This window comes from Carassius auratus, chromosome 7 (genome assembly GCF_003368295.1).
Source record: "Carassius auratus strain Wakin chromosome 7, ASM336829v1, whole genome shotgun sequence".
Classification (NCBI taxonomy): Eukaryota; Metazoa; Chordata; class Actinopteri; order Cypriniformes; family Cyprinidae; genus Carassius; species Carassius auratus.
The window spans coordinates 32,436,305-32,462,581 of NC_039249.1; the positions used below are offsets into that span (position 1 = coordinate 32,436,305).

The following is a 26,277-nucleotide window of genomic DNA, read 5'->3' on the forward strand; positions in this document are numbered from 1 at the left end:
CAGATTCACAGTGACAACCGGGAGATTCAGTGACTTTTCAGCAAGAGTTAATAATCAGCTATGGTCCCAAAAAAGCTATCAAGAATATTATATATTCTAATCAGGCAGGACTTGACAGTTTTCAGTGAAAAACACATTTTTCCATCTACACTCAAAGAGGAATACAGCATTGCTGTGGTTGGTTAGAACTAAAACTCATTTTAACATGAAAGATTTAGTCACTTCCAATCTAGTCATAATTCATACAAGATGGGAAAATTGTATGAAAACAAAAATATAAGCTCCAAACCTGATCCTAACCATTACAATAAAAAAAGTCAGATTTTTCTCTATCTTGTACAAATTTCATTGTTACACTAAAACAGAAATTTTAAATGTATTTACTGTACATTTGCACCATTTATGTGTGGAAGATACCAAAATGTAAGTAGTTGTTCACTAATAATCAATAGAATAATGTCAATATTATCATGCATTTATTTTTGCTATTTTTCAGCACTACCTACAAAATTAAACCCCATTATGAAGTAGTTTGTGCAGATGCATAATAAGGTTAGTCCAACAGACGATGCCATCATCCATCGCCGTTGGCTGATAAACATCACGATGTTGCGCCGGACGCAAAAGTTGTTGTGTGACGCTGTGCCGCCTCAGCTAAAGACTAGACACTGGACATAACAAAGGGACCATTGAAAATCATTTGGAATTTGTGTCAGCATGTCTTAAATAGAATGCAGCAGCAGTTGACTGTCATGGATTTGTGGTGCCATGCCGCGCCGCATCCAGTGTAGACAGCATCAGTGATTATAATGAGTTCTATTGACTGATCAATAGAATACATAATGAATCTCTATTATACATCACTGGTCCTATAGTATTTTGTCGCACTGCGCTGCTCACATCCGGTGTAGACATGGTGTTAGGAATCGTTAGTTGCGTTCTCTTATAAGTATTCATGCTTCGGGCACACCTCCCCAAATACACCTCCCACCCTACCCACTGTATTTCACCACTCGCCCCCACCGATGTCATCGTCCATCGCGATGTTTGACTGTAGATAACGTCTGATGCCAAATTTGAAGACATCGCCCAACAATAATGCATAAAATGTTAAGTTAATGTTGACACAATGTACACAATGTAGTGAAATCCACAACACTCACACTGTAACCAACCCTGCCTGCTAAAGGGGCACCTCAGTCACGTCCCTGGAGTCAAAGCCCCGGCTAGACTCGATTTGAGAGTAATGAGCACATAAGCCACGAAAATCGATCCAAGCATGCTAACATCATTGAGATAATCAATCAGGCCAATGGAACTGTTGGAATATCAACGTTAAGGAAAGGGCATTCAGAAAAGGTATGAGGATCGCTTACTAGGATACATGGCACAAAAATGTCAAATTTAACTATTCTTATTCAAAAGGAAGCAGAGAGGCATTTTTATTTATATCAAGTTTCAGTGTTTAACTGTACGGTGGGTGGCAGTCAGAACACCCAAACATGAATCTACATATTCTACTAATTTCCATGTTGGAGCTTGTCAACAAAACTAGAAGCATGTTTGCTGTGCATGATACATGAGTTGCTGCTGTTGGCAAGTCAGGGCAAGGGAGTGACTCTCACTGCATGCTGAGTGCACTTGCAGCAGTAGCCAGGGCACCTAGCCTACATGTGGTCGGGAATGTGAGAGAAGAGCACAACAGAGCATTGAGGCCTCTCTGAAATCCCTTTCACACTCAACAGAACAGAAATGTAGCATGAAGGAAAGCCACGTGTGATGCACCAATGCTCTGGCCTTTTATATGAACTCCAGCAAGCTTTATTACAGCTGTGATCTCTGACAGCTAAGCAAATGTGTAACTATTTGTCACTGAATTTCTTGGACAGATTCTTGGTATAAAGATACTGAATTTAACTGAGAGCTACTGCTATACCAGCAGTAAGCATACGTCTACACATAACATTAAATATTCAAAGCAATTCTGTGTTTTACACAAATCTGCTTAGACAAGTCAAATGTTTTTTCCAACAATCTACAACCGTGTACATCAAGTTGTGTTGACCTATAGTAGTATTGTACTTCTACAGTTAGACTTGCACAATGAGAAAATGGTCAAGGGATAACCCTGCCTTTGTTTTTAAGCCACTTAAGGAGTAATGCAGCATGAACAGGGAAACACCCACTGATTTGAAGTGGTTACAACAAAGCTTTCTTTTAAGGTGTTGTGCTTGGCAACCTAGTGTGTAAGGCATGTTGTGATAGGGCTGTGGAGAGCATGGAACAACAATGAAAAACAGTTAGACAGTGTCTGGGTATATTGCACAATTCACATTCAATATATTTTGTATATATAAAATATATTCAGTCATACTCTATAGCACTTTTGAGCCAATTCATCTGTCATTTGGTAGAAGTTGCTTGAATTAGAAAAATGCCAGAAAGGACAAATTGCACAACATGGCCTCAACCTTAAAAACCATTAAGAAAATGGCTTCATTTAAAAGGGAAACAACCCAAACTAAATGCAACAAAAATCGAATTTAAGCCTACCATAAGGCATTGATTTGGAACTAAAGAAACACTTAGAAACCAAAATGGTCAATTTTCCTATTAAACCTCTGCAGTTATTCGTTGTATTAATACAATGTTTTTAAAACAGTAATTCTTTAAGAACAAACGTTGTAGACCACAGTTTGAATAGACATCCAATATTCCAATTAGTCCAAGTCAACAACCATCAAGGCAACTGAAGGAAAAACTAGGCAAGAATATTTAGGAATCAAAGAAAAAAAATAAAAAGGTTATTATGGAAGGTTAAATTTAGCACTAGTATAATTGTAAGATATAAAATAGCATTTATGAGATGGAAGCCCTACTACAAGACACAGTCACACAAACAGATGTAAAATATAATTTGTGTTGTTTTTTTTTAAGAGAAAAGCTTCTGTCAAACAAAGGTGCTCATGCAACACTTAAAGATGGAAGGTGCAAATGAGCAACAACAGTAACCAGAGACCAGCAACTCGACTTTCATCTATGCACAAAGTCTTTCCATTTACTCCCACCATCTTCCTCTCTCTCACTCATGCATTAATTTTTTAAGAGCTTAAATGGCCATCTTGGCAGAGGCTGAGAGCACAGAGTCAAGGATTCCTACTTCCAGTAAGAAAAGTAGTAGATGTGTTTGTCGACAGAAGAGCCTGTAAAAACACGCTTGACAACACCAAACTGAGACCTTGTAATCTTTGTCATCATATGGTGTGGGACTCCAGTACTCCCACTATGTTGCCAGTGCTCTATTGATGTTGGATGTTGTGTAAATTAGGATTAAATTAAGATAAAGAAGAGGGCTCTTTGCCTCATATCATTATTCATACGTGCTGTAGTGAGAACATTTAACCTCAGACAGCACGAGAAACATGGGAGCAGCAGGCAGCCCGCACATTGACAAGATCTCCATCGCTCTTCTCTGAGGACTTGGGCTCTCTAAGCAGAGCGGTCATTACTGGTAAGAAATGGAAAGCAACATCATGCCAGATTACTACAGATCTGCCTCTCAGGACTACTGGCATTCTGTCAGTGGAGATATTAAGGGTGCACTGTCATTTTTTTCAGTGCTGAAATACTTTTCCAGTGTAATGAGTGGAGACAGCTAAAAGCAAGCCATTTGTAGACTCTTGTGCTTTCCTGCTGTGAGCCTGGATGGTTTCGAGGGATCCAACATGTCAAGGCATGAGTTTAAGCCAGGATAAACAGTATCTCTGAAAAACTAAAGATGAGGAAGAGACTGGAAGGACTAATGGACTTAAGAATTTGTGCAATACCACTTTGCTCCACTACGTTTAGTTTAATGTTTATTTGCGATTTGCCGATTGCCGATACTGGGCATTAGATGGGACTAAGCCAAATCTGAGATGGACAATAAAGTAAGAAAAATACTGTAAAGCACTTAAGACACAGCGTGTAATATACTATTTAAAGGTTTAGTTCACCCAAAAATGAAAATCAGGCCATAAATTACTCCTCACCTAAAGTCATCCTAGGTGTAGGTGCATCTCAAAAAATGTGAATATCATGGAAAAGGCATTTATTTTTTGCAATTTGTAACATGATCAGTAAAAATTGATAGCCTGAATGCACTGTAAGTTGCTTTGGATAAAAGCGTCTGATAAATGCATAAAATGTAATTTATTTAATTTAATTTTAAAAAGCAAACTGTCTTATCTTCTAGATTCATTGCACACAAACTGAAATATTTCAAGAGTTGTTTTGTTTTAATTCTGATGGTTATGACTTGAAGCTTAGGACAATTAAAAATTCAGTATCTCAAACATTTTTAATATTCCATTTTGAGCTTAATTGGTTTGATTAATTTTGAGTATAAATACTGGGTACCTCTTGGGCTAGTTTAGAGCATGCAACCACAATTATGGGAAAGACTACTGACTTGACAGTTTTCCAGAAGACAATCATCAACACCTTCCACAAGGAGGGTAAGCCAGAGAAGGTCATTGCTGAAAGGGCTGGCTGTTCACAGAGTGCTGTATCAAAATATATTCATAGAAAGTTGACTGGAAGGAAAACGTGTGGTAGGAAAAGGTGCACAAGCAACAGGGATGACCACAGTCTTGGGAAGATTGTCAGGAAATGCCGATTCAAGAAGTTGGGAGACCTTCATAAGGAGCTGACTGAAGCCGGAGTCAGCGCATCAGGAGTCACCACACACAGACGTCTTCAGGAAAAGTGCTACAGCTGTCACATTCCTAGAACCAAGCCACTGCTGAACCAGAAAAAAAATCTGAAGCATTCCACCTGTTGCTCAGTGGTCCAAAGTTCTCTTTTCAGTTGAAAGTAAATTTAGCATTTCAGTGATGATTTGGGGTGCTGTGACATCTGCTGGTGTTGGTCCATTGTGTTTTAACAAGTCCAAAGTCAATGCAGCCATCTACCAGGAGATTTTGGAGCACTTTATGCTTTCAAGCTTTATGGAGATGCTGATTTAGCACCTGCCCACAGTGCCAAAACCACTTACAAGTGATTTGATGACCATGATATTACTGTGCTTGACTGGCCAGCCAACTCACCTGACCTGAACCTCACAGAAAGTCTATGGGGTATTGTGAAGGGGAAGATAAGTAACATCTGACGAACAATACAGTGGAGCTGAAGGCTGCTTTCAAAGCAAACTGGGCTTCAATAACACCACAGCAGTGCTACAGACTGATCGTCCCCATGCCACACAGCACTGAAGCAGTAATTTGTGCAAAAAGAGTATTGAAAGCATAATTAAACCTACTTTGGAGATCTTGAAAATTTCTGTTTTATAAATCTTTTTTTGATTGATCATGGAAAAAATATTCTAATTTTTTGAGATGCACCTGTATATGACTTTCTTCTTTCTGACTAATCCACTAAGAGTGGTCTTTGATCTTTTAAGCTGTTTGATGCCACTCAGCGGTTTATGCACTGCATCAGTCAAAGAGAAGCTTAATAAAAACATCCATTAAAAAAAAATAAAACGTGTCTCACATGGCACATGGGGTGAACAAGGGCCTTCTGTAGCGAATCGATGTGTTTTTGTAAGAAAAATATTCATTTTCAAAACGTAATAATCATTTTATGGTAGCTTGCACTGACAGTTGTTCACAGAAGCAGTTCTGGGGCGGATGACGTTATGTGGTCGGCACTGTGCATGCGCTGGTCAGTCTTGTGAAAACCAATGTTTGCTAACAGGAGCAAAGTAAGCAAAGTTTCCTCTTGGCTTATTTCAAAAGCCTCAGACATTCTTCTTTACAAATCCTAATTTATTACTCAATTAGTGACTGTGGTTTTGTTTTGATCTGTCCCCTGCGTTTCTGCATGTGTCACTTCGGAGCAGGGTATGTGGAAAACTGACCTCATACGTCATCTGCAGATGCAATGCAACACCCGCTGAGTGGCATCAAACAGTTTGAAAGATCAAAGACCATTTTTTTTTTTATAACTCAGACTGGATTCTTCTGAAAGAAGAAAGTCATATACTACACCTAGGATGACTTCAGGACAAGTAATTTATGGCCTAATTTTCATTTTTGGGTAAACTAACCCTTTAATATAGCTTTATTTGAGAAACAGACAGTATATTAGATTGTTAAATTGAAATTCACAGAAATGTTTCCTCCATTGCAGCAGTCAAGTCATTCTCCATTCAACATTTAAACAGCATGTTGCATTCAGTTATGACAGTCAACACAGTAAAGCTCTTTTCAAGATGTTCCAGTGTTTGCATTATATGCATTATCTTAACATAAAGGACTTCTTTAAAAAAGATCCTAAATGGTGTGTATTTTTTAAACAAAGAATTTACCGGATGTAGCAGAAAGTGGTCTATACTAACTCTCTTAATTTTTATTTTATTACAATTTAATTTATTTTGCATGTGCCTGGAATGGACTGCATTAACTGGTGGGTCTACTAGGTGGAAACCCCCAGATCTGTGCCACTGCTTTTTAAAACTAGTCGAAGATGTTGAAAACAGCATAAAACAAACAAGCAAACTATGTTTAAATAACAGAATCTGCATCGCGCTGCATCATTTATTTCATGCTAGGCTGAACTATGTTTGAAATGAGAGATACATCTTTTTCAATTCGTAGCCAAATACCAACCGCATTCTTGGATCCCCGCTTGAGTGCACAGAACCTTCAAAGGCTTACTTGCTGTTTTTTTCTGGCACTGTCAAACAGTCTCCACCATTCCCTTTTCACATCCACATATTTTTTATGTGTTTTTGTAGTACTCTTTTTAAAAGCTAGCAAGCCTTCTTAGCACTGAAGGATTGTGACACAGAGACAGATATACAAGCATATTAAACCACTTGTTGATATTTTGATCACACAGCATGATACAAGTGAACAACACTGTGTGGGAGCCTGGAAAAGTAGTCAGCAATTAAACTCTTAAACTCTATTCCACATGGCCTCGAGGACACCTCTAAAAACAGACTACATTTGTTTTCAGTTACTAAGAAACATTAACAGATCTTATTCAGTGTAAATGCCACGTTTAATGTGACATGAATGAAAACAAGGCTGTGAGGAACAGAAGTAGGAGTCCATTTAGTGGGTTATGTGGTCTTAAAGGGGTCATCGGATGCCCATTTTCCACAAAATTATATGATTCTTTAGGGTCTTAATGAAAAGTCTAAAACATACTTTGGTTAACATTTCTCAATGGCAGTGTAAAACATCACCCTTTTTACCCTGTTAAGGTGAGTTTACACCAAAGATGCATGAGCCGAAGCTTGCAAAAGAACATGACCTGCCACATCCTAACGCCGTCTCTACACTGGATGCATCAAATTGCACTTTCTATATCAATTTGTTAACTTGTTAGTAGTGCAGGTGCGTGGAATGCATCAGAAATAAAAAGCAGTGTTTATCTGTTTACTGTAGCGTTTGGACTCAGTTACTGAACAACTGATTATAATGGGATCTTTGTAACTCAACATGTTGCGCCGTTCGCAGCATGTTCCTGTTAGCTGCTAGTTTACACCAATACTCCCGCTTCTAGATTAGACGATGTATCATTTCCTTAGCAACAACTTTTTAGTTCAGGGTTCGCTTGACTTTCTGTAGCGCAGCTGCTGAACTTCCTGTTAAAACAATAGCAAGCATTTGGAAAAAATATAGCATGAGAAGCTTTTTCTTGTTTAGAAAAATGATCATGATAGCTTCTTGTTTTCTGATTGGCTGCGGTTGAGTTTATTCGAAGCTCACAAATATAGCCTAATTTATATCCACATGGCTTTTTTTGGGGAAACTAATGATAATGATATTTCAAGTCCAGTCAAATCAAATATGTGATGACTGTCATGTGGCATGCAATGACATAAAAAAAAGAAGAAAAAAAAAAATCCTCCAGCTTTCAGTGTCACATTATCTTTCAGAAACCATGCTGATTGTTGCTTAAGAACAATCTTCTTCTTTTTCTTATTATTATTATAGCTGGCACACAACATTGACAAAAAAAAAAAAGAAAAAAAAAGAAAATGAAATTGACTACAACAAATATATTCATCAGTACAGCACTAAAACAGTAACTATTTTGAAAATGAGGAGCATATGCATCCCATCTTTATACATCTCCAGTTCCAAAAAGTTGTGATGTTTTGTGAAATGCCATAAAATCAAGAATTTGTTGTTTGTTCTCTTTAACCTTTATTTAATTGAATTGAAGTACAAAAGAAAAGTTCCAATGTTTTTACTGGCCAACTTAATTTTATTTTGTAAATATAAACATATTTTGAGCAACGATACAGCTTTGCTGGCAAAGACTGAGAAGTTGGTCAATGAAAACTTTTGAAATATTTTCTTTGTACTTTTTTTGTTAAAGTAATTAAATAAGTTAAACCCCTTCAAACATACCATGAAATAATTTTTTTTTAGCTTTGTGCTAATGCTAACAATTTCAAATCTTTCAACATTCGCACTAGTGTATACAACAATACAACCAATTAAAAGGAGACTCATTTTCATTTCTGCCAATTTCTAAAGTACAAACTCATTCAACCCAACAGTCTCCCGAAAACACTGATTCACTGTGAACATGAAAATGTTACGTCTTATGTTCATTCGATTACAAAAACAGGGTGGTGTGGAGTAGCGTATACTGGACGGTGTCTGGCTCGAGCCTCATAAGGAACGAGCCATGAACTGACATCACTGTGTCCTTGTAAGCCACTTAACCCAAGTTCTCTCTAGGGGGATTGTCAAGTAGGTCAGGTTTGTGGAAAAGCATTAGGTTAGGGGAGTGAAAATTCAACATGCTTTTCCAGCCTTTCTCTACTTCCAATGAATTCAACAAGCTGGGCGGATTGTTGGGGACCTTCGTTCATCTTCCAGACACAAATTAAGATATTTTTGATGCATTCTGAGAGCTCTCTGACCCCTCCCATAGACAGCAAGGATCCTTACACAATCAAGACTCAGAAACATAGCAAGGAGATCATTAAAATAATCCATGTGATATCAGTGGTTCAACCATAACTTTACACTACCATTCAAAAGTTTAGGATCAGTAAGATTTTTCATATTGTTTCCCCAAAGTTTCTTGTGCTCATCAAAGCTGTATTAATTTGACCAAAAATATAGAAAAAAACCCTGTTATTTTGTGAACTATTATTGCAATTTAATATAAGAGTTTCTATTTTAATATACTTTCAAATATAATTTATTCCTGTAATGCAAAGCTGAATTTTCAACATCATTATTCCAGTCTTCATTGTCACATGGTCCTTCAGAAATCATTATGATATGCTGATTTATTATAACATTTTGTAAACCGTTTTGCTGCTTAATATTTTTTTTTTATAAACAGTTAAAAATAACAGTGTTTATTAAAAATAGAAATTCTGTGTTACAACATACACTACTGTAATATTTAAAAGTTTAGGGTAAGTAATTTTTTTCTTTCTTTCTCTTTTTTTTTAAAGAAATCAATACTTTTAATTCCACAAGGATGTGTTTAATGGATTAAAAGTGATAGTAAAGACTAATATTGTTAGAAAATATTTATGTTTTGAATAAATGCTGCTCTTTTTAACTTTTTATTAATAAAAGAATCAATTAGAGGTTCCAAAAAAATATTTAGCAGCACAATTAGATTAGAGTAATGGCTGATGAAAATGTAAAACCTGCATCACAGAAATAAATCATTCTTTAAAGTATATAAAAATAGGAAATCAATATAAGAAATTGCAATAATATTTCACATTATTACAGTTTTTTTCTGTATTTTTTTTATCAAATAAATACAGCCTTGATGAGCATAAGAGTGTCCGTTAAAACATAAAAAATCTTACTGATCCCAAACTTTTGAACAGTAGTGTACGTAAACAACGTATGCTCTTCTGTGTCAGCAGCACTGTATGCGGATACGCCGTTCACCTTTTCCCTGTTTGCGGATCACTGTCACAAAATAGGGGGGAGGGAGCCCTTCTCTCAGCACTGAAGTCCTCTTGTTCACTGCAAGCTTCTCCTTCACATTAGTGAAGCAGCCAGTTCCCGGCTGCCCATTAGCTGTGTGACAGATCTGTAATAAACACAGCCTGTCACCTCTGAAGCCTGCTGCACATTTCCTGGGTAATATATAACCCCCCAACACACATTCCCTTCCCCCACCGCAGGGCTCAATAGACCTGAAACCCGATTTCTGTCGAGCATCCCAGCAGCTGCTGAAGTAAGAAATTCCACCGCACCCAGACAGCCCTGGAAAATACATGAATATAAAAAAGGAGTCCATGAATAAATCAAAACCTTTCTTTTTACTTTCCCTATGGAAGAGAATGAAAAAGATAGTGGAGAAATGAAGGGAAAAAGAAACAAGGGCACTGCAGGGAGCAAAAGAAAGGGCGATAAGAGTAGAAGTTGTCAATAAGCTGATGGCCTAAGGCTAGTGTAGCCCCTCGGTAAGGTACAGCTAGTGGGTGGTGAGGTAACTGGTGGGTGATTTTGCACACTTTTCTGAACCGATTGTGTGGGACAATCTGGCAATAAACCTTTAGAATGGTTTTAATATGGTAAAAAGTGTTAAAGGAGCTGAGAGATCTGAGTAGGTTGAAACTAGATATCCATGTGAGCAACTGTATTTCACTTTGTTCAGTCTGTGAAATAGTCCAGGGGATCCCAAATTTGTAAGGGGAAAAAAACATATATCAGTCCTTTTTTCATTAACTGAAATAAAACAAACTGCAAAGACTGCGAGTCAGTTTATTTTTGTGGTATCAACTTTTGTGGAAAAATTAAACAAACTACAATTGGATGTTTTGTATTCTGGTCAGACAATATCCGCTTGCTCAAAGTGGGCAGTAGTTCTAACCAGAATAAACTGCCAAGTAAACCAGACATTATGCCAGTACTCAGAGACCAGGCTATGAGTCTCCAGAAGCACAAAAAGGTCACCTTTTTATTAAAATATACAGTACAGACCAAAAGTTTGGACACACCTTCTCACTCAAAGAGTTTTCTTTATTTTCATGACTATGAAAATTGTAGAGTCACACTGAAGGCATCAAAATTATGAATTAAAACATGTGGATTTATATATGGAATTATATTCATAACAAAAAAGTGTGAAACAACTGAAAATATGTCATATTGTAGGTTCTTCAAAGTAGCCACCTTTTGCTTTGATGACTGCTTTGCACACTCTTGGCTTTCTCTTGATGAGCTTCAAGAGGTAGTCACCTGAAATGGTTTTCCAACAGTCTTGAAGGAGTTCCCCGAGAAATGCTTAGCACTTGTTGGCCCTTTTGCCTCCTGCTTGCGGTCCAGCTCACCCCTAAACCATCTCGATTGGGTTCAGGTCCGGTGACTGTGGAGGCCAGGTCATCTGGAGCAGCACCCCCTCCTTCTTGGTCAAACAGCCCTTTTCATAGTCATGAAAATAAAGAAAACTCTTTGAATGAGAGGGTGTGTTCAAACTTTTGGTCTGTACTGTATCCTCATTTGGTTACAGTATCCACAAGTTTCCTTTGAAAAAATAAACAGATCATCTACTTCAAGTCTGTAGTTCAGCAAAGCAGTTCAGCAGAGCATGCTTAGAAGCTGAGCTGCATATTATTATTGCATGCAGCTTGCAAGGCATGCTTGTTTGGATAATGAAACCGTATTGATTCGAATAAAGCAAGAAGAGAGAGACAACCTTTAGCCTTTAAAAGGCTAGCATGTAACAGAATCACTGATGTGAGCTTGCAATATTCACACATGGCTGAAGCCACTCGTCAGGATATCTCTGATAGCTCGCTGTAGCGCGGATGACCTTCAGTGAGGAGATGAAGTGACAGGATAAAAGATTTCTGGCGCCTGATGAACAGAAACCTCAGCACCCACACAGCTTTAATACAGTCATTTTAATTAGCGAATGGAAATTTCCTTGTAATGGAATGACAGAGTCCAAATTTCCAACATCTAAATGTCAGCAATTCCAGCAACAATGAGGGGTAGATGGATGCGTTCTATTATACAAGTCAGTTTTCCATAATAGCTTCATTCTCCAAGACAGCAAGCATTTTTTTTTGATTGCTAATCCATAAACCAACATGCGGCTGGGATGATAGGGTGCAGGAAAAGTCTGGAAAAAAGGTTATTTACACCACACTCTCTTATCCATAGGTTAAATTGGACTGGAGCGCAGTTTCTGCCTCCTCGGGTCCACAACGCACCACGCCCGAGCTCAGCTCCGTCTCCTTCAGCACCAAATATTGTTATTCCACTTGAATTATTTTACATCTCCTGGTAATTACATGGCATATGAGACTGAATAATTAGCAAGTCTACACAGAGACACCCAGGCTACATGGAATTATCAGACGTCATAATGCATTAATCTCTGCGTTCTCTGGTTCAGCACCCCACCCACCATCGACATTACCATGGAAGCCTGCGAACTGCTAGCAAAATCAGTCTTTTAAATTCAATCGCCCGATGGGCTCATTGTGCTGTCTAATTCTTTATCGAGCATACGTGAGTATTTGGTTTAATTTACCTCAGATAAATAAGATACATAATTATTCAAACACAACCTACAACTTCATTTTCTAATGTGACTAATGTAGCCTCGCTCGCACTGTTTAGTTTATCATTTGATTTGTCTGCTAAGGCCATAGCTGCCAACTCTCAGGCATTCACGCTCTCATTTGACGCCACACATCAATATTTCTCACACACAGTAAAATCGCAAAGCAAAGGGACCGACAGACAAGACAGAGCAGGATACTTATGTTCTAAAAAATAATCTCATCTCAGATTGTCAATTTTATTTCAAAATTCAAGCAATAAATACCATTTTGGCGCTTGTAAATGTGACGTGACAGATCTCTATAGCATCACGTGAACGGATGATCTCTAGCTAATGAACAATTTTAAATACAGTTGTTGTTATAATAAATAAAAAAACGCATTATATATCTGGGCTGATTAGGTGAGTTTTATTTTTTTATTTATTTTTTTTTGTCTTGAGATCTTGTGCAGCCTACCTAATATTTATCCAAATGAGTCAATATTGAATCAAATCACAAGCACTGAACTGAATTGAAATCCTAAAATTTTATCAAGCAATAAAAAAGTAGCTTATCAGAAATTGTACTATGTAAACAATATAGACTGTTGTTACTAAACCTAATACAATTCTGCTTAGTTACGAAAATGTTCAGATTTTTTTTTTTACACCAATTTGATATTTAAAAATAAAATATTAAAAAAGTATATAATTATCTAACATCTGACTAATTCAAAATTAACCTCAAAACATTAAATGCGGTTATATATAGGCCTATCTAGCATTACAAAAAAAAAAAAATTGTCAGAAGGACATCTCGCAGTGATTGAAAGGTACATGTATGAAGGGCTTGCAGCTAAATTATCCTCAGAGGGTTTTGTTGTCAATTTGGGACTAATGTTGGATGCTCTAGAAGAGCTTAAAGACTTGTCTGAAGCATTACAACACAGAGAAATTTGTCTCTCAGAAGGTTTAAAAAAAGTTAAACGGCAGGCTGATGTTTTCTTAGCAATGATGGAGACACCAGGCCCTCATTACCAGATCGCCTGTCATGCTGTTCAAGATGGTGTTTTTAAGGGGGTTCCATTGAAAACTGGTAGGAGACAAATAAAAATCAATCACGAAAAGTTTTTTCATGCACTCAGTTGTAGCATGCAGTCAGGATGGTCCCAGGGCATGAGCTGGAGCTTTCTGATCAAATAAATGTGTTGTCACCTGACACCTGGCCCTCTCCAGTGCCACTGATGTATGGAGAACAAGAATTGAGGCAGCTTTGTGATAGTCTGGCAATGAACTGCTGTAGTGTCAAACAAGGTTTCAGGGACTACAAGGAAAACCCAAACATGGCAACTAAAGAGGGTCTTTTGAAATTAAAACACACAGTAGATACACTGGCTGTGAGCACAGCTGTAAGTGAAAGGGGATTTTCAGCGATTAATATTATTGTTTCACCACTGAGAAATCAGCTGAAGATTGTCAATGTGTCCTCTTTGATGTTTGTAAAGTTAGTGGGTCCACCACTAGAGTTGTGGAACCCAACTCAGTTTGTTAGGAAGTGGGTGATGACAAGGAGGTCAGCAGACCATGCTGCCTGTAGACAAAGAGAGAATAAACCAGAGGAGCCTGGATTTACTCCTATTTGGAAGCTGATGAATGCATTAATTGCAGTATGTGAATAAGTAAGTGTGATGTATTTAAAGTGTAAAGTGTTAAGTCTGCACACGTCACATCTGCACAAGTGTTGTTTGGGTTGTTTCATAATGCATTGAGTTGAGTAATTACCTCCCGTGTCTGTGCGATTAAATCAAATATAACATACACTGTAAAAAATGACTGTGATTTTAACGGTAAAAAACTGTGAAAATGCTACAGTACAAACCTGTTTACTGGTTAACGGTAATTTCCTGTAAACTTTACAGGGAAAAAACGTAAACTTACGTTCCCAGAATTCTCTGCGTTGCATTTCAAATTTTGTTAGTTTTTTTTTTTTTTTTTTTTTTTGATGTTTTTTCTTTGAAATAACTGTTTCTTCATAATTTTGTATCATCTGTTATGTTCATTAGGTTTGTATGTTACATAAAATGTTGTTAAATTAATGTTTATTGCATATTTCAGTTTAATATATTCCGTATATTTTACGGAATATTTTTAACAGTGTAAACTATCAAAGAAATTGGTCCTGATTCTCTTAAATCAACATAATTTTCTTGATAAAAAGACGTTTACATATTTGCCAACCAATACTTTCAAACATGTTCAATTTCATACGTTTTCTGAGGGTGAAATCCGTTGCCTGCTTGTTAGCATTAAAGATAATAAAATTTTTTAAAGTATTTATCTTTGTTTGAATAACTACTCAACCTTACCTTACACATTAATACTGTAAAAATAGCCACTTTGGTGTAAAACACGTCATTTTATGGCACGATTTTTAATGATGACCACCGTAAATATAATATAAAATAAGGGCTCCCCCTCCCTACAAAAGCCAATTTAACCACTGCTCTTATCTCACATTTTGGTGCATAAATCTTATTGCTTCAAAAATTGCATTAAAAAAACTAATCATTTCTGATGTTTTATTTTACACACGGAGGAAAAATAAGCATTTTGGCTCACAGGTCTTTTTCAGAGCGTAAGGACCAATAGCGTGACCCTAATGTTGGATAAACCATAGAAGACACAGGGAAGGTAAAGACCAGGACATCTCTGTGGTGCCTTCTTACTCTTCACTGCTCTCCCAGCTTATCAGTCCATATCTCCTCCCCCATTCACCCTGTGAGGAGTTCACAGAGGTCGGCTCTCCTGAGAGCTGTGGCAGCTTAGGACAGAATGAAAATGAATGGGAAACGGTGGCTAGACACAAGGTCAAAATAGATATAAAATTCTCCATTACAATATAAAAAGGTGGTGGAGAAATGAGGGAGCCTCGAATGTCAGAGGGAAAGATTGCTTTTGAGGGCCTGGCTTTTTGCTTCCTTTTTGTGAAAACAAAAGCCCCCGAACAGTTAGTCCCCAATGCTCTTGTAAAAGCAATCAACCATGCTTGTCAGAGATGCTTTCCACCCGAGAATTCATGCATTTACTCTCATTGACGTTGTATAATTAATTGATAAATTTGATTTGCAGGTTAAACAGAAAAGAATGTGTAAATGTGATTAAGGAGGAACCGTCACGCAGATACTATTCAAGTGTGAAATGCTTCCAGTCTGTACTGTGAAGACCACTGTTGACAGACGAGTTGCTGTGAAGAATGCCTGGGAAAACGTCACTAAACCATCTCCATTAAGAGTAGAGATTTCCTGTGAACATTACTGTGGATGGAAAAACAATGCATTCATATAGGCATATCTGCAGGTCGAAGTTCTTTTCTTTCATCATATAGGTCTTCTTATGCTGTCTGGTGACAAAACTTGGGTCGTGTGACTGGAACAAGGAGGTCTAGCGTGCTTAAAAGAGAGCTAACATTCATCCGTTAGCAATCCCATTCATCTCAATGGCACTTGCTCAGCTGGTACAGGACCTCCCAGGAGTACAAATCCCAGTACAAACACCACAAACAGTAAACTGCTGCCGCGTTCTATTTATGACGTGCTGACACAAATTTCAAAAGATTTTCAACGGTCCCTTTGTCGCGTCCATTTTAGACAGTCTTTAGCTGAAGTGGCACAGCACCACAAGACAACTTTTGCATCTGGTGTAGACTCTGTGTAAGGAAAGATAATCGGCCACGCCGATAATCGGTCGAGCCCTACAATGGACGATGACATCATCTATTGGCCCAACCGTAGTACATTTGCTTTTATTCAGACCTACAGCTATTTGTTTCATATTGTATGAATAATTTTACGTTAACTGACTTTTTCAATAATACACTATGGTAGGATTCTAAGCTATCAGTTTCCACAGTATTACCATGGGTTTCCATAGTATATTTGTCTCATTGGCATTGCCTAAAGATGTGATCCACCATTTGAAATTAGGTCTGCATAAAACAAATGAATGAACACCTTGATCATACCAAAAGGAACCAAAGCTTAGGCCATCCTTAAAAATATTTTGGTTTGCAGTAACAGTAATTTTTTTTAAAAAAAAGGGTCGGTAGGTCGGTTTATATATTTTTTTTTTCAAGTTTCAATGTAAAAAAAAAAAGTACATTTTTGTGATGGTGATGACGTCGGTATGAATTTAAACAAATTAGCATATTGTGACAGGTCTTCAACCCGTGCCTTCGGCGTATCATTGCAAACCTCAGTTTGATGCAGGCTATATAGACTACAAACAAATTAAAATCTTTGTCAAAAACATGTTTATTGCATGAATTTCAGGTGAGAAAAAAAATGAGGTACTGTTTCACTTGCATCCACTGCTACGTATCAATGCAACCTATGAGAGAACGTTTACTTTGCTTTCTTGGGTTGTCACTTTTTTGAAAAACAATCCTGTTTGATTTGAGTTTGATTTTGTTCCCCATCCCACTGCATCTCATGTTTTTAAATGAAAAAATGTATCCTGTTTGACTGGTTTTCCGCCCTTTTTATTTATTTAAAAAATGCATGCATACATGATGCTGTTTTGTTTATAGTTCTTTAAGCAACTTAATAATAATTGGTTCATAAACATTATTTTAAATATTATGTTTTTTTCACAGTCATGTATTCTAATGCTTTGAATTAACATGCAGTAATATTTTGCTCGATGCGCTATTTTGAGGCCTCAGAAGAGAAGCAAAAAGCTTTTCTTCACCCTAACTGAAATTATGCATTTAAAATTCGAATACAATTCGAGAGAGAAGAGAAGGTCGTTAAAATCATTTTCTTATTTTCGTTTTCGAAACTTGTGTTGGTTGATTCGTGCAATAGATTTTCGAACATAAAGTGACAGTCGACACGGTCACGGTTTTAGACTAGAGAGGAGAAGGGATGGGAAAAGACCTGGGCACAGTTTCTCCAGAACTTCGTCCCAACTTAAAGCGGTGTCGAGCTGTTTTAATGAATTTTTTGATGTATTATGGTCAGTGTTGGGTATAGTTACTTTGGAAAGTAGTTAGTTAGGTTACAACGTTACCATCAATTAAAAGTAATCAGTTATGATACAGCGTTACCTATTCATAAAAGTAACGCGTTAGAGTACTCATGCGTTACCAAAAATTAAAAGCAGTTCGCAGCGGCTCACACATGACAGAAACAGCCCCCGGCCCCTTTAAATGCACATAGAAGTCGTGACTCCCGACAATGAATAACGTCAGTCATCCGACTAAATTAACACTGCAGGATAACAATAACAGGAAAGACAGTCAGCAATCGGCTATTCCACATGGCGTTTTATTTATTTATTATCACAGAACATATTATTAATCAAAATTCGCACCTACCCAGCCCGGGTAGCCTAGGCTACTGTATATTATGAGGACCACAAGATAACTCCTGATTTTTCTTTAACTTTAAATAATGCAGTTATCAAAGTACAAGTATGCTTACTTGTAAACACACCCTTAAACAGGCTTGCAGATTTAAATCCATTTAGAAATGATGAACAACCAGCCAGCCAATGATCTAACAGAAATTAACAGCTGCCTGTCAAACAAAAATGATAACAAACCGACCGAATTAAATCCTTCACTGCCACACAGGCAAATGACAAATCGCTTAATAGCCGAACTAATTATTATTAAAGTGTCACTCACAGAGTGTGCATTTTACCGTTATGTTCTTTTCTTTTTCGTTGACAAATTGAAAATAATGTGCGTACTTCCATAAACCAAACGCTGTCCTCTCTGCCATCTAGAGGAGTTCGAAAAAAAAAACCCACACACACAGGGTCAGGCGCAGGGCACAGACGCATCACAGCCATTGACTTTACGATCACAGAGCTTCGGCTCCGCTGATACTGTACATCCGCAGGTGCAGGGCACAGACGCATCTGCGTCTACTAGGCCTACTGTCTGACAAAAAGCAGGCTGCAGTCGGGATTTTCCTTTCCTTAAAATAACGGATTACTTTTTAAAAAAAATAACGAAGTTACTGATTACTTCCGCACGAAACTAACACGTTAAGTTACACATTTCAGGAAAAAAGTAATTAGAGTACTCTAACGCGTTACTTTGTAACGCGTTACCCACAACACTGATTATGGTGCCCGAACCCGTATGACTTTGAACAGTGACCGCGAACATTTAGTTTACTGCAGCCTCAGCCATCATTACCAAGCGCGAACCGTTGACTCTGACAGTGAATGAGAGGAGACGAAGCGAACGCAGAACGCACAGGCCACAGTGTGAGGTCAAGGGTTTTTTTAATTAAAGAAGATAACCTTCATTTGTATGTAGGCCAAGGCACTTTATATATTTAGAATACTTAAATATAATTAATAATATTTTATTGCGTTTGTATCAGTTGTTTGAAGAGTAAAAAAATAATTGGTCAGTCTTAACGCAAATTTACAATCGGCAAGTTGGTCGGACTAAAAGCAAAATAAAAAAAAATTGAGTCGGTGCTAAATTGACAGGGTCGGTCGGGTTACGCAAACAAGAATATTTTTAAGGATGGCCTTAATGATGATAGTGAAAACAACAATAAGCATTAACTGATAAGGACAACCAGAAGAGAAGAAAATAATAATCCTGTGTTTCCAAGGGACATTTCCACCAACACTGTACATAATCTTGCATGTGGAGTAAACAAACATCCACAAAAGTAATTATGAAAATAATATTTTGAATACCCTGCAAGACCAATTACAGTAGTAGATGATGTAATTGGCTCAAAATACAAAAGCTCAAAATACAAAAAATACAAGATTATTTATGATAAACACTGTCTTTGCATTATCTAACAAATTTATATTTTTACCAGACTTTCCTTGGTGCAGTCATGACATACAGTTAAATACAATTTATTATGATTATAATTTAAAACATTACATATATTTTGCTTTGATGTGCCAACATTCCTTATATCCTAACTGGATATAATTAAACATTTAAAAATAAATACCTTAAGAATAAAAATACTTCTTCACAGTACCGTGTGTGATATTGATATTGAAATTTGGTTAAAAAGTGTCTTATTGGGAGCATAATGAAGCTGCATACCTTTGTGTGTGTGTGTGTGTGGTGGTCTATGTGATGCTTAAAATTGCTACTGATTGCTAAAATTTACTGCATATGTTTAAATGTGCATCTGAGAGTGTAGAAAGGCTGAACAACTAAAGCCCTCACATGAAAAGAGGCAGACAGGACTTACAAATCTTGTGTTTCCCTTTCATGGGAAATTTCACCACCAACTCCTGGGGGTTGGAGCAAATGAAGACAAATGAAGAAGTCGACTCCTCACCGATCTGGGGATACTGAAGAGAGAGGAGCTGTGGTAAACAATGAGCTGTGTTCAGTTACTTGGTTACCACGCACAGAAAGCACAGAGGCTTTGAAAGGCTTCTTTTCCTCGTAATTGATAGGCAGCACACAGGAGAGGCGAAATTGACTGGCACTTTCATAAGAAAGGTGACATCTATCTAATCTGTCAGGGGAAGGCACAGGTCATCTTATTTCCTCCTGGCAATCAGAGAGTCGTATGATTGTATCACGGCATTCAAGAAGCACAAGCTTTTCACAACACTATTTCCCCCCCCCCCACCCCCACACTAAAAGCTGCAAAAAGAGCTTGACACAATCAAGGCTTTTAAAAGTGCTGCAGATATGAGGTCCCTCTGCATACTTGAGCTGTCTCGCAGGAGATGTGGATAAATTCAGCCACTGCTAGATTTACTTACACTCGTGTTGTGATATGCCCACATATCTGATTGAAATGCTTGTTGGGAAATGTCGCTTCAAGATCAGCAGATGAGAGGTTGACAAATACCTTGAACGTTTTTGTTCTAACCCTAACCTTAAAGTATGTAAGGTTTAATGTAGAAATGTCAAACATTCAGTATTAACACCTGTATAGCTTACGTGCACTGAGTGGATTGAGGGAGCAGCGGCGGAGAAGTGCGAGCTTGTCGTGTGAATATACAGTTCATCACTGGAAAGTTTGTAGTTCGGTCAGATGTCAAAAACAAGTAAAACAATGCACAAATTACTTTAATCGTAGGGAAGAAGATAGAGAGAGAAATAAAGAGAGAGCGCATGCACTTCTGTTGTGTGATCTTTGATGTTCACTCAGCACACACATTTGGATTAAAACTAAATCCTAAAAAAATACAATTTATAGGGGCATTCACTATAAACATTTATTTTCAATAGGCATTCATGACTTCCTGGCGAAAGTGAATCTAGCAGCCTGTGTGTAATGCACCAGCAGTACGTTACTACTGTCCCTCTCGTTCTGCAACCATACAAATACATGCACACATTGCGCATCTTTTGCTTGCTTGAGTGTTTCTGCATTATATGAGTGGCTCTGGGATAGAAATCGCAGCACAGATGATGAACCACAGATCAAAAAAATTAACAAAGAAAGTAACAAAAACTTGTTAAATATATTTGAATGGGCATAATTAAGTGTGAAAATAACCAAAGGATATGCAATAAAACCAAAAATTATTCAGAGAGATAATTTTTTATATTTTTTTTTACTAGTGTTTACTATAGTTCATTTATGCAAAATAAAGTAAACTGATAAATTATACCCAGAAATTCTTCAAACAGTGAACTACATATATTTGGACTATTTTAGATTGCTTCGGGGGTACCGCGGCGGAGTAACCCAGTACAGTTTTGATTCTTCATAGACATAAACAGAGAGAAGTAGTTCCGGCTAAGATGTTCTTCCGCAAGACGCAAGCAGTTCTGTTTATTAACCGCTAGAGCGTCAAAAGTTCCCTACCGCAGCTTTAACTGTTAATTAATTAATGCCGACATTATTTTATCGTGCATTAACACAGTTTTTTTTATTATTTTTATTTTGAAAGTCTGTTGCTCACTGGCTCTGAATACACATACAGAGAAACCACGGGTCACAGGAGAGGTGGGATGTTGATCAGTACTGGCTTGGGATGGGCGTCATCACACGTCTCAACCAATGAGAGCATTTGAGGTTGGCCTAAGACTGCAGCAGCACTCACATGAAAATTATACACTCCCAATAAAATTATTTAGGCTAAGCAACAACATTCAGAAACCATTTTTTTCTGTTATTTTTAACAAAAAATATTTCATAAGTGGGAAATAGGAAGTTTCCGACAGCAAGTGAAGACAGCAGAGAAGTGCTCTCGATAAGCACAGTGAAGTGTATCACTTACAAACTTTGTGGTTTATTATTTTGAGTTGGGGTTTTGGGATGCAGTAACACACAGCCCTCACACAATATATTGCTTTACAGATCTATCAGTTTCCGCCACAATCATTTTTAAGCAAAATGCGTTATTCGCAGTTATTAGGTTATGTTTTATTTCTTTTTTCCAAACTGCGACAAGCGCCATTTTTTTTTGCAGAATGCGATTTATCCGCTCAACCAATCACAGCACACCATTCCAAGCACTGTAAACAGTAACAACCAATCACAGCGCACCATTCCACACACTCTAGAAAGTAATGGCGGTGCTTTGAATAGACTCTGCATCTTAGTTTTACTCCTCTACTTTGTACTTTGTGATCAACAAACAAAGGCTGCACGATAAATTGCATGTGATTGTCATCCAAATCTCGTCAGTAAAGTTGTTTCTATGACTAATAGTACCGGTAAATCTCAATCACGTGCTTTTAGGTGGAGCAACATTTAATACACAGATCCGTAGATCACTGACAAGCTGCGCTATATCACGTTCATTAAATGAATTGCATTTGATTATGAACGTGATATTGCGTAGCTTGTCAGTGTAAGTGTTTTTATTAATGCCATTAATGTTTTTGTTAATACAGCCCATAGCATTAGTCAACTAAATGAATGTAACATGGCAAAGATGAATGCATTTTTGAAACTTGAATGTAAGGGAAATGTCATTTTGGAATCTCTGTGGTCTAATGTGATATTGTTGTTCATGTTCTTGATCATGATGAAATTTTATTTTAAAGGACAAATCTCTTATTTGAAAATACAATAAATGATACACTGGCCACTGTGGGTAACAAATTTATCTACAAATAGCAAAGGTGTTTGTTTAACTACATTTCTCATTAGCAAGCTCGTAGTGTTTCTGTTTTTGTAATCATGCAGCTTCTCAGTATCAAAGCTATTTTATTCATTAGCAGCAACAATCTCGCATTATGATTTAATGCCTCTTTTGGGAGGTTTTTTGTTTCTTTGTTCGCCTAAACATGTATTAAAACGAATTAGAACACACAATACTGGCTGAATATTTATAATATATACTATTTATAAAACAAATATGAAATAGCTTCAGTGTAATAAGATAACCTGACATAGCTTGTGGTGTAACTAGATGCTTTCTCCAAAAGACAATTTTCACCTTTAGCTTTTTCTGTGTAATTGACAATGTTTTGTCTCCAAAACTACAGCAAAAAAAGCAGACCTATAAATATGACTAAAAGCTTACTGCAGAGAATTTTTGAAGTCAACATGAAACCCATTTTATTTACTGAATATTTTGTTTTATTTAGTAATTGCACATTACACTACTCACATTTCACTGCTGGTAATATATGCTATATATAATTTTGTATGTGACGAATAAAAATCTTGAATCTTCATGAAGGAAATAAACGGCAGGATTTTTACCTATGTGGAACCGACTGAATTGTGAAAACAGGGTTCTCTATACCAGAATAGAGCAAAGTTAAATAAGAATTTGCCAAATAGCATCAAAATAGTGTATTATTAGAATAAGTATTTGTTTAACTATTAGTTAACACTATGCAATAGTTTGTATGGCCTAAATGACATTGGCAAAAACACAATGCAATGGCTGGGCAATATGATTATATATATCATGTATATTACATATAAAGTGTCTGTCGAAAGAGATTTTGCATTTTTATTTTTTTTTTATATTGAGCAATGCATATAAATGTAGGGCATGCTTGATGTCAAAAATGGTTAAGCACAATAAGCCGCAAAAGGGAATATGTACATCTTCTTGTCAGCGTCAGCCAACAAAAAAATCCAAATCAGTCAAATAACCCACTAGTGAATGTAACAGTTGGGAAAGAAAGTAGATTGTACAGTAAATTTGATCTTTGCGTTTGGTCTTAAAGTGACAGCTGCCTAATATACCTGCTGCTGTCTGTTCTATTAATGATAATTACACAACAAAAGAAACAAAGAAAATCAGTTTACTTTGCTATACTAAAATTCTAAATCTAATCGAATGTAATTTAATGTAAATCATAAAGTAAACACTATGCAGTATTTTGTTTTTACATTTGATTATTCAATTGCACCTGATCACTATTGACAAGGGAAAACTTTCAGTAATGTTTATTTCATTTGTAATTAGTACATTAGTTTTTGTCCAATTGTGGCTCTGTTCTTATTTTTAAGAACAAAAATAAAACAACAACAAAAGCTATATCATGATATATAACATTATTTACATTATTAAATTACTCATGTTACATGAAATAAGATTTTGGTCATACCGTACAGAAAGTCATTTCAGAGGGGGAGTGATTCATAGAGATAATTATCTTGTTTTCTTTGGAGAAATGTGCACTGATAAATTGTGCACAATGAAACCTCGAACATGCATTAAGAAAGTAACTTTGATTTTATGTTGGAAAGTCTCACAAAAACATGTTTTTAAAAGAATTTCAATGGGAGAAGTAACTGCAGAGTGAAAAGATTAGCGTGTGGGCTAAGACTCATTTAAAAGGATGACAGATTGCATGATGGGCCGGTGGGAGGATTACTGAACAAAAGACTAACAGCACTATTCCTTAATAGCTTCCTTCAATGCTCTGCCTCATTCTTCTGATTTGTAAGACAACCTTCATAAAGCCTTTATATATATGTATCTCAAATTAAACAGTGAATAAAAGCAAAAGAGGAGGTGCTTTGTTTGATGGAGGAACTAATCTCAAATTCAAGCCAACTGCCTTAACAAAAAGAAGCCTATAGTCACAATGGAAGAGATATATATGGCTAATGTTCAGAATCTAATAATCTCGATCAAAGAATGAATCAAAAACGTTTCCCTTTCATCCTTCCATGGCTAATTAGGATTTAATGCTGCTGAAATGCACTGGCCAGCTCTCCCCTCCCCCGCGTGACAGTTTCAATTCCTGACTAATTGAAAAGGCATGTCACATTCAGATCCATCCACTGAATAAGGGCTTGCATTCAAAAGCTTCAGTTGTATCACTGAGATAAGATACAATTTTAACATCAGACATTAAAGTAATATTGCGGGTTAAATATAACTTAAGCTCTATGGGATGCAGATGTAGCTTACTGCCCACAATGTAAAAATTTCTACACCCACACAGTAGGTTTTATATATTTTAAATAGTTGTAATCTAGTTTATTTTATTTGTTTTATACTAAAAAGTATAAATATACTTCCTCTTTACTTAAAATATATAACTTTTTACATAATATATTTTAAATAAAACAATAGCAATTTATTTGGGTAGCTTTTTGTATAAGTTTGTCATGTACAAGAAATGTTATAAAAGTGAGTTGACATACACAATTTATTTGAGCAGCTGTCGATGTGGCATGTGTGTTCATCAAACTTAAATATTTGAAATAAAAAAACACATAAAAATTAAGTTGGATTTATCCCTTTTTCACTGGCGGGGACTTTCCAAGGCAGATGCTTCCTCGGCACTTCAACTGTTTGAAAGCTGCAGCGGATCTAAATTTCACAGACTGATTAACACGGTAAGATGTGCAAGTTTTGGCAATTTATTGGTGATGTAAAGTCACACAAAATTGTTCACTCAACTAGGAAGCTAAAGTAAGGTTTGCAAATTGTACTGTATAGCTAGCTATCCTGCACACATGGCAAGCTAAGTTGGCTACACAGTGCTAAGCAGTGAAGTCTTGTATGCAACGATCAGAAGACAACAGCAGTTAAGACCATGTTGTTAATATGAAATTAAACAAGTGCTTTAGTAAAATTATGTTTTAATACTACTTTGGCTTTAATTTTACCAATAATATAACTTTTAATCATTAGTTAGCGTTAACTTACCCTGTTAACTGCCATTCACATTTTTGAACATAGACTTGAATGTGCATGATCCAAACCTATAATTCACGACTGAAAACATTTTGTAACATGATTTTGATGTACAATTTTCATGGTAGATGAATTTAAAATGGGTTTCAAAGGATGAATTTTGAGATTTTATGTTTTCAAGTGATATATAATTTCTGATGTTTTCTAAAGTGTGATAGAGAAAAAGGCAACAAAGACTTTTTTGACGAAGGTCAGAACTCCTCTTATGATGTAGGTTTATATATATATATATATATATATATATATATATATATATATATATATATTTTTTTTTTTTTTTTTTAATTTTTTTTAAAAGTGCTGTGTACTGTAAATAAAGGTGACTTGACTTATTTAATTTCATCTTAATAACACAGTCTCCGGTGGGGCATGCAGCTGTCGTGGGGTCCTCGTGTTATCAGCAGCAGAGTTGTAAGTGCATTTGATAGCACTGGCTCAAAACCATAAAACTATTTTTAACCTGTTACTTAAATATTTTACATTTACCACTGGTTTTTAAACTTATTCTAACATGCATATTTTTTCTGGTCTTTAGGTAACCAAGCGTTTTTGTTACCTGGGGTCTTCAGACGTCAGGTAAGAAAAACTTCAGAATAG

General features: G+C 36.6%; 1 protein-coding gene and 1 long non-coding RNA gene across 3 annotated transcripts in view; one reads left to right on the forward strand and one right to left on the reverse strand.

Annotated features, from left to right (window-relative positions):
* LOC113106522 (activating signal cointegrator 1) overlaps window positions 1–26,277 on the reverse strand; it is an 80,299-nt gene that overhangs the window by 15,647 nt on the left and 38,375 nt on the right. Inside the window, exon 5 of one of the 2 annotated variants that reach the window (XM_026268548.1) lies at window positions 19,785–19,887. The exons of the other annotated variant lie outside the window; for it this stretch is intronic. Coding sequence (XP_026124333.1) covers window positions 19,785–19,887 — 103 coding nt within the window. The remainder of the gene's footprint in view (window positions 1–19,784; window positions 19,888–26,277) is intronic. 2 annotated transcript variants of the gene reach the window in all.
* Window positions 25,097–26,245, forward strand: LOC113106523 (uncharacterized). The gene is made up of 3 exons (XR_003292499.1): window positions 25,097–25,319; window positions 26,037–26,091; window positions 26,216–26,245. It is a non-coding gene; the product is annotated as an uncharacterized LOC113106523 (long non-coding RNA).